The following is a 9,655-nucleotide window of genomic DNA, read 5'->3' as shown; positions in this document are numbered from 1 at the left end:
AACCTAATTTGCCCCACAGTCATAAAACTGACACTGTGCCTCCTTACATGCAACGTTAATACCTGGTTACACCCAAACTCCTGTAAGAGAAATTCAGCTCAGTCTAACCTCCACCCGGCCAAACTGTGTTTCCATGGCACAGCATCTGCACTCCAGGGCAGATTATTGTTACACTCAACACATCCTCATTTATCCCCAACTTTTGATCATGTGCACTAGTTTCCCGTCAGGCATGTCAGGGTTAAACAATGGCTTCCAAATCAGGTGAAATTGGAGTGAGAAGTAGGAGGGGTTCCTTTTGTCACGCTACAACAGCAAAACCCTCCCTCCACTGACAAGAAACAGGTGGATGTCAAAGCCGGTTACTGGATCTGTCTCACAGAAGTTTTATTTTTGAAAGAATATTGATTCGCGTGCTGTTTCCATTATGTCCCAGAAAATATTGAGAAAAGGAAAAGGAAAGATTTATGTCCCTGAATAACTGTTTTACTTCAAGCAGTGCATACATACCAAAGACTTCCTTTTTTTCTTGTTAAGAATTGATCTCATTTTGGCAGAAATTCCACATCACATGCCAGGGTGCACTATCTTTTCCCAACTATGTAAAATATTTCCACTTTTAAATGGTATTTTCCACAGTAAAACCTGCATTTATACTGTAGAAAGTTCTCTGTTTGGTTCAAAGGAGGGAAAAGGCACAGGTTAATAAAATGGAGGGTGATAGAGGTCTCTCAATAGTGTGATGCATACTGGAAATGGAGAACGTTCGCCTTCAGAGTAAAAGTTATGCCTTACCACTGCAACAAACACAAGGCTATGGAATGGTGTCCAACATCATTTAGCTGGATCTGTTGACTCCTATAAACAGCTATTAAAAACTCATTTAATGTGGCTTCCTAATAATAGTTATTTTTTTAAATTATTTTTTCAAATAGTTTCCCCTAGGGATCAATAAAGTATTCTGATTCTGATTTTTTTTAAATTTTCTTTTATTCTTTTTTTTTTTTAAATTTTGTTATAACAGCTATAAACTGTAATTGAATTTTTTACTCCATTTTATTGTAATTTGTCTTATTTTCTATTATTTTGATTGTACAGTGCTTTGTGATTACATGCCTGTGAAAAGTGCTTTATAAATAAATGTCACGTACTTACATAGAAAATGTGTTTTTCATAACAGTGAAAGAATACACGTAGAGTACTTTCAGTATAGAGTGTGCAACATAATCTTATAGCCTCCTGTCAAAATTAGCTGCCAACAATCAGGGCATGAGGGACATTAAGGGAATGCAGAAGATGGGATCAGCAAGTCCCATCAATCATCGACGACAGCGGGCAGGACTCTGGCAGCGTGATGGATGACAGCGGTGAAATGAGACAGAGAGGAATGCACCATACGTCCAGCTTGTCACACTTAGTCTATACTGCCACACATCAGTGATTCCAGCACTTCATGATCAGCGTGAACAGAGATTGGTCCAAACAGTGTAGCCTATATGTATGAGGACAAATTTGGAGGCGGATTCAGTGGAGGCTGTCTTGTCCTCACGTCACATTATACACACTCCATGATTTCATGAATCATCTGTCACCTGTTGGTCTAAAAAACCCAATCTGTTGTACAACCATTTAATATTGTTTCTTAAAGCTTAAATCCAGGTGCCAGTATTGCTTTTTTGCATCACATAGCCGAATCTGCACAACAATTTGTTATATGCACAGATTAAACTTCTGAATTAAAAGAGATTTCTGCCACAGCACATTTCTATGTAATGACAGGAAAAGGACTCTTACTGCTAATGTTAAAATTTCTGGTTAAATATAGTATGAAATTAATGGAAAACTGGCTTCCCCTCCCCCTATCATCTCCCTTTGATTAAATTGGAGACACGGCGTGAGGAGCACCAGTTTCACAAGGACGGCATTAACAATTAGAGGCTTTGTAAAGCAGAAGCAGTCAACACTGTCAAAATTACCAGGTGGTGATAATTGCACTCGGAGACAAAAATAGTTTGCTTTAAGCTCGATGCTGTCACTGCAAGCAGCTGTGGGGAAAACAAGTCATAGGCAGACATCCTGGGCTGCCCTGCGTCGCCAGAAGCCCAATAAACTGACCACAGTGTTTGACATGCTGTTCTACAGGCTGTTAAAGTCTTCACACTCCAGCACGCAAGTGGCATGATGAAGCCATGGCTGTTTACCCACTAGATCCTCTGCTTGCAGTCGCTAAAAAACTATCTCCTAAAATTGAATCACCCCATCTAGGGCATTTATCAAGTGATATATGAATGATTTTGGTCAAAGATGATTGCATTTCTGTTGTATAAACAAGAAAGTTAAGACAATTCTAACCCCTTCATGAAGGGACTGAAGCCGAACAGCATGATAATGTGAGTACGATTCCAAGGAGAAATAGATGCCTGGTAATGATCTCTTCACTCTCTTTGAATATGTTAATAAAACGAATTCAAGTATATGAGCATGAACATTCCTAAATATAGTATGTGGATCACACGTAATACTTCAAGGCACATGGGTAGCTTGTGAAATAAAAAACGGAATTTGTCCCCATCACCAGGCTTGGGTGAAAACTGGCTTTTTTAATGGTTCCATTTTTACTTTACCAACTTTAACAACCAAATTTAAATCACAATAAATGGAAGCAACAAGTTATTAAATTTGTGCTAAGAATCAGATGAAGCCTAACAAATCTGCTGCTGGAGAAATGAAGCAGATCAAATGATAAATCTATTCAAGTTCTGTTCTGTTTATGATCTGCAGTGAATGAATCATTATGATTGTGGAAAGAACTAAATAAACTGCAGCATTATTGCCATGTTTGGCCAATACTTGGTTTAAGATCAAATACTTGCACTACAAGTGATATTCACACCAGCCTCAGATGTATTTTCTTTAATATCACAAAACATTAACACGTAAAAGGAAATAACTAAAGCTACCAGCATAACATGAAGAAACAACTGTTACTGGTTTGTAACGTGCTGCGCTGAAGAGCTGTAATACCAGTATGGACCACAAGATGAGGCAGTGATTGAAAGTAACTTTTAGCTAGTTAAGTAAATAAGAGTGTGTAACTGAGTCGCTTCAAGAAAACAAACACATACAAATTTTAAAATCTGCACACACCAGAAAGAAGCTCAGAAATTAACTGTTAGCAAAACTGCAGTAGCTTTCAATGCAAGCATGGTAAATCTCTCTTTTAGCGTTGGGTTGGTCAACATGGCTAAAGTTTCTTTCTTAGAGACAATAAAGTTTTATTACAGCATTTATTCACACTGGGCTTTCTTCTTCAAACTGAAATAACTTTCAGCTATTTGGAAAAAGAAATTACATCCAAAAATGTTTCATTAAAGCAACTACTCCTTAATATGTTTCTTTAAATAGGTATTTTTTTTATGTAACTCCATCTGAGAATCCTTGTGCTGCCAACACTCAGCTGCTGGCTGACTTTGAGCTTGGAGTTATTTGCCAGGTTAAGCTCAAATAAAATATGCTGCAGCAACAGCCTACAGTAAAAATCAATACAAAAACAAGCATTCTCTTTGCTGCTAAAGGTGCATAAATTGCACTCTAGCCAGTGATGTATGACTACCTGTCACAAGGACATTTCCAAGGGACTGTTCATTATTTTTGTGGTAAACACATAATTTTGACCTGTAGGATTTAATGAGAAAAAAAGGGTATTTGATCACTTAGAGTAAGTTTTTAGCCCGGTGTGAGGAAATAACATGCAGAGAGAGCTGCAGACCAGAACAAACTTACAGAATATAATTACAGTCTAAGAAGACCTTATTCTTCACCCAAATAGACTGTTGGCTAGACAATTGCAGCAGCAGTTTGATAGTTCATTGTATTCAAACAGTAATTATGTCCCTAAAATACAGTATTTGCCTTTGAGAAAGAAACCCAACCCTGTCTTCATTTTCCTCCTCCAACTCATTTCCACCACTATAAACACAATTTGGGATTTCTATTTTTAAAAAATGCACACACACACTATATCTGACACTGGACTCGGTTTCAGTGTGTTGTTCAGTTTGTTTCATATTTTTATATCAACATAAAATAAGAAGTAAATATATAAGGGTATTAGGCAATGCAAATTATGTCTTTGTCTATTCATAGCGGTGGTGTCTGTGTACAAGTTCAGCTTTGGGCAGACATGACTCAGTCATTTAGTGTATTTAGCAACCAGACAGCGAGTAAAGTCAGAATATAAACACTCCTAAGAAACATGGTTTTCCACTTAACAAGCCCCCGTTTTGCTATTCGCCTTAACAGAAAAATGTCATATTTTAGATGATTTCAGAGAAGTTACTGTAGCCTTTTGTTTCAAGAGTTTTACCTGATCTTATGATATGTTTTTGTATTATAATTTGATTGAAGCGTTTTAGATATGGATTAATTAGCTTTGATATTTTTATAGTTTAAATGCATCGTATAAAGTACGTAAATCTCCGAATGTATTGTTTGTGTGACTTCTTTCCAAATTTACCTTAGTATCACTCACCATCTCAGAAAAACCATCTCTCATTCTACTAAATCAATATTTGTAAGCATCCATTGCCAAATTTGGACTGCAACCTGTGATGTTTCATTACACAATACCATTAAGGAGCATCTCACTGGTTTCACATTCAGTGGTTAGGCTCGCATTTTGAAAGGAAAGTTTACAATTTTACTTTGCCAAATTAAAAGAGTCACATAACAGGAAATAAAAGTGAGTACGAGGTAGCAAAATTATTCAACATGCGGTCACTTGGAATCAAATCAAATGTGATGCTAGAGAAATGAACCACAACAAATGTTAAACCTACCTCCTGTATGTATTAGATGACTTGAAAATTATGGTGCCAGTCATATTCTTAAAACAAATACTACTGTAGGCAAATCCAGGGTGCAAAGAGTTGAAATGCAAGTTTTATAATATGTCTTCTGCCTCCTGCTGATGATCAAAAGACCAATTAGGCCAATCAGGAGTCATTAGGAGTCACTAGGATCATCATTTCATTGTGTGAACAGTAAAAATCTATAAAAAATAAACAAAAATATAACAAACATTTATGATCAGCGCTGCTTTATAGTTGGAGATGACTTGTGGCTTTTGTATCCATGATGAAAATATTTGTGTGCCATTATTTACTTTAGTATAGTCTGCCACCTACTGGCTTCTTTGCAGTAAGCTTTTCAAGGAGTCACCAACTGTCTAGGACAGAGGTCAGCATTCAATACTAACAAATGTTTTGGCCAAAAAGAAAAAAAGGAAATCTAGCTAAAGTCACACATGTTTAGACAAAAGCATTCAGCCAAATCTTTCCATCTACCTCTGAATATTGGTGTTTTTGGTCACAGCCATGCAGTCTTCCTTTACAAATACTTGAGAAATTAAAGATGCAAAGTGTATAGAATGACACCATTGCACCAAGTTAGGTCATGAATTTTCAACTCTCTCAGATAATCCACAATCAGCTCTAAGTGATATTACTGTAAAGTGGAAGGGCTGGTTCTAGACCCTTAATCTGGCGGAACGGTCATTCAATATTTGTAAGCACCCTGTGCTAAATCTGGAGTGGTGTGCAAGAATCTTTGTAATATTTAGGTTTTTATTCATCATGTAATACCACCAGAGCGGCAGCTGACTGACTAAACCATTGATACAAGGCAGACTCATGCTTTCATATTGTTTATGCTAAATTCTGATTACTGTCATCTCTTGGCATCCTGGTACCTTCTCTATATTTCTCCACCACCTCAAAGCAAACATCACATCTGGAGTTTCATTCCTTCTTGGAATGAAGCCGTACTGCACAGAGATTCTTAAATCTCCTTTTAACTTAGCTTTAATAGCTCTTTCCCATAACCTAATGGTTTAACTGATTAACTTTATCCCTCAGTATATGATTATTTTTTTGGCTTGTATACTGAATTTCCTATTTTCTTAGTAAAATATCAACCACTGAGGGGCGTCTCAAGACTTTTGCTGTGCTGTATTTACTGCATATACTTTGTACTGTACATACTCTTTTAACAGTTTTTCATACCCACTATGGGCTCAAAATGTGGTCATAAATATTTTGTACTTGTAAAAAAGATTTGTATATGTAAAAAAGATTTGTACTTGTAAAAAAGATTTGTGTGTGCGTAAAAAAGCTTTGTGTGTGTAAAAAGAATTTGTGTGTGCGTAAAAAAGATTTGTATGTGTAAAAAAGATTTGTGTGTGCGTAAAAAAGATTTGTATGTGTAAAAAAGATTTGTGTGTGCGTAAAAAAGATTTGTATGTGTAAAAAAGATTTCGTGTGTGGACTTAGAAAAAAAACCCTGCAAGTTACAAGTACGGATTTTGACCCTATTTTTCTTCCTTTCATCTGATTGGTCAATGTCATGTCAATCACAAATGTAACAATCCAATCAGAGAACAGATGGGTTTGGCTGTCAAGGGGCGCTTTTTTGAACTGCAGGTCTTTGAAGGGAATAAATGCCCTTTTACATGCCAACCCAGCGATTTTCCTTCATCACCACGAAGGAAAACAGTCTGTGGTCGTCCGAGTTTGGTGATTTTTGTGTCACAGGTCTACTGTTTAATACAGGGACTTCCACAGCCTTTTCAACAGCGCTGCGGGGTGGGGGCGGGCAGTGTTTTGGAAATGACAGTCTTCATTACAAAGCTTTCTTCGTTATGAATTAGCATACATGTTTTTATTGAACATTTGAAGAACCAGCAAAAAAAACAAACTCTTGTAGAGGACATAAAGTTCAGAGATAGAAAAGACAAGGAGCAGGTGCATCTATACAGGTAGAGCTGCTGCAAAAACCCACAGAGCCCAGCAGCCAGCGTAACAAATTCTGGATCCTTTGCTTTTAGTTAGCAGTTAGCATTAGCAGCACATCCTGCGTCCGATGTGAAAGGACTTTTATGCTGCGCACTGTGACTCACAGCAATGGTCCTGGGTCAGCTCTGACTTTGTGTTAAACTAATCCTAAAGTAATAATGGTATTTCTAACCACTGATATACCACAACTTTTTCCTTTCAACAGCTACTGAAAGTTAGGGGACCTAGCTGCTATCGGATATTTATATAGCGATCCTCCAGCTTCAAACTGTATCACCCTTCAAGGACCTGCAGTTCAAAAAAGCGCCCCTCTGACAGCCAAACCCATCTGTTCTCTGATTGGATTGTTACATTTGTGATTGACATGACATTGACCAATCAGATGAAAGGAAGAAAAATAGGGTCAAAATCCGTACTTGTAACTTGCAGGGGTTTTTTTTCTAAGTCCACACACAATCTTTTTTACACATACAAATCTTTTTTACGCACACACAAATCTTTTTTACACATACAAATCTTTTTTACGCACACACAAATTTTTTTACACATACAAATCTTTTTTACGCACAGTACAAAATTTTACACATACAAAGTCTTTTTTACGACACACAAATCTTTTTTACACAGTACAAATCTTTTTTACAATACAAATCTTTTTTACAAGTACAAAATATTTATGACCACATTTTGAGCCCATATTATCCCCAAATTTAACCACCGATTTTGAGTTTTAGTTCATTTTGATTTTGGTAGCGTCATATTCACAACGAGCATACATTTGAAAGAAATAAAAAAGCGTCATAATTTGAACATTTTGTATATGGTTCATTGATGGTCTTTGTATTTTTTTTAACACGTGGACTACATGATTTGTAAAGTCCTTGCAAAATGCTAAAAAGTAAAAAAAAAAAAAAATAATAATAATTTTAAAAAGTCACCCCTTTGCAACTTCACCGTCGTAGCATGTTGACGACCAGACTTGACGCATGCGCAGTCCCGTGTGGCTCAACGGAATGTTCTGGTTCTCTTGCGGAAGTCTCGCGCATATTTGGCTCGCGACCAAACTGAAAAACAGCAACGGGAGCGTCGAGAAGGGAGTCAGCGGCCCTTTGGCTGAGCTCGTCTGGATTTTTGGGGGAAGAAGACTCGATCACTAAAATGACTAGTGAGTACCGACATTTATTACGCTCTGAGGGATTCATGTATTTGGTCGAATGCTTGTTTTCCGTGTTTGTTTTTTTTCACCGATGGTTGTCGTTGATCGACTTGGGTTCCGTCTATTTCATGTAACATACATTATCCTATTTGATAGATTCTATAGAGGATTGTCGTTTTGGGCAATAACGTAAGGACGCAATTAATTTGGCTGTTTCATTTGGTTTAATGAAGGGCATAGACTTTTGCTAACATGTGTTACATAACGTCCCGTTGTACGTGTGTTGGCTTTGGGTCGTTTGTTGTCCGGGCGTTACTCTGAGCCCTGGCCTGTATGTGTGGACGCAATACAGAAACAAAATATGGGTGTTCTGGTCTAAACGCAGCTCCCGTGTTTTTACTAGTAATATTTTTTTCAATCCTGCACATGAACTTGGAAAAAACCATGATAGCAGCGAATTCTTTTGATGCCCTCTGTGTTGTTGCTCTGGTTAAGAAAATGCTCCGGAGCGCCTCTCTGCCACGTCGGCTGCTTTTGGGCGATGCACCATCTTCATATTTCATCGTGCAGATCATAGCATACTGTTTTTCTTTTAACTATTCGACTTGTAGACACACAGATTTCTTTTTTTTTTTTCTAAATTCAGCTTGTTTTTTACTTCTTTTTTGCTGGAAGCAACTTAAGTCAAGTGTCTCATTACAAGGTGCAGCTTTTTCATCTGATTTGTTATGGTTGTTTTTACCCTTTTTATTGACATGACAGGAGGAAACCAGCGTGAGCTTGCACGCCAGAAAAATGCTAAAAAGCATACTGAACAGACTAAAGGCAAGAGAAATGAGGATGGGCTATCTGCAGCTGCCCGGAAACAGAGGTAAGCCTGCACTCTGCAAGAGGTTAAAGAAGTGTAGGATGCACACAAACGAAACAAACCAAAGCATAGTTTTCTAAACAGCACAAGGTGACGGAAATAGTGCGCATGTTAAAGGTAAAATGTACTAACAATTAGGAGAATTCATTAGTTTGTTTTTTAATTATTTTATTTTATAGTTGTATTATAATTGTCTAATTAAAATGCGTACATTATTATATATTTACGAAAATACAAAAATTATAAATGTTTATATTACATATTTTATACATCATTATAATATATATATTCAAAGGTTTATTAATTCCATACCTAATTATTAAGTTTTTAAATAATTCTTAATTTAAAAAAAAAGTGAAGGGAAAAAAACCCTGTCCACCATATTCAGGGGTTTCTGGCTTTTTCATTGGAACTTCTGTACGTGTAAGCAATGGTTCTTGAATAGTAAAGGCAATGAATCAGTGTTGTCTTACCTAACAGAAGTTATTTATCCTATATTTCTGAACCTTTATTAACAATAAAATAATAATAATAATAATAATAATAATAATAATAATAATAATAATAATAAACAAACACACAAAACCATCTTATGCTTGAGTAAATTAAACCCCACCAAAAATCCCCAAAACAAACAAGCAAACAACAACAAAAATGTGTGTTGCAGTACTTTAGGCAAGGAATTTGTCTTTCAAACAGTTAGACATATATTACACATAATGTGATTGTGTGTGTGTGTGTGTGTGTGTGTGTGTGTGTGTGTGTGTGTGTGTGTGTGTG

At 36.6% G+C, this 9,655-nt stretch overlaps 1 protein-coding gene across 2 annotated transcripts in view; it reads left to right on the top strand.

Annotated features, from left to right (window-relative positions):
• The first annotated feature begins 7,858 nt into the window (after positions 1–7,858).
• LOC102298011 (small EDRK-rich factor 2) overlaps positions 7,859–9,655 on the top strand; it is a 2,315-nt gene continuing 518 nt past the window's right edge. The window contains exons 1-2 of one of the 2 annotated variants that reach the window (XM_005949195.3): positions 7,859–8,016; positions 8,770–8,878. In XM_005949195.3, coding sequence (XP_005949257.1) covers positions 8,010–8,016; positions 8,770–8,878 — 116 coding nt within the window. In that variant the 5' untranslated portion in view covers positions 7,859–8,009. Of the gene's footprint in view, positions 8,017–8,760; positions 8,879–9,655 lie in introns of both variants that reach the window. The other variant, XM_005949194.3, reaches the window with a different exon arrangement.

The sequence above is a fragment of the Haplochromis burtoni genome, unplaced genomic scaffold, assembly GCF_018398535.1.
Source record: "Haplochromis burtoni strain Fernald_Lab_line unplaced genomic scaffold, NCSU_Asbu1 Contig_641, whole genome shotgun sequence".
Taxonomy (NCBI): Eukaryota; Metazoa; Chordata; class Actinopteri; order Cichliformes; family Cichlidae; genus Haplochromis; species Haplochromis burtoni.
This window is presented reverse-complemented; position numbering and strand designations above follow the sequence as displayed.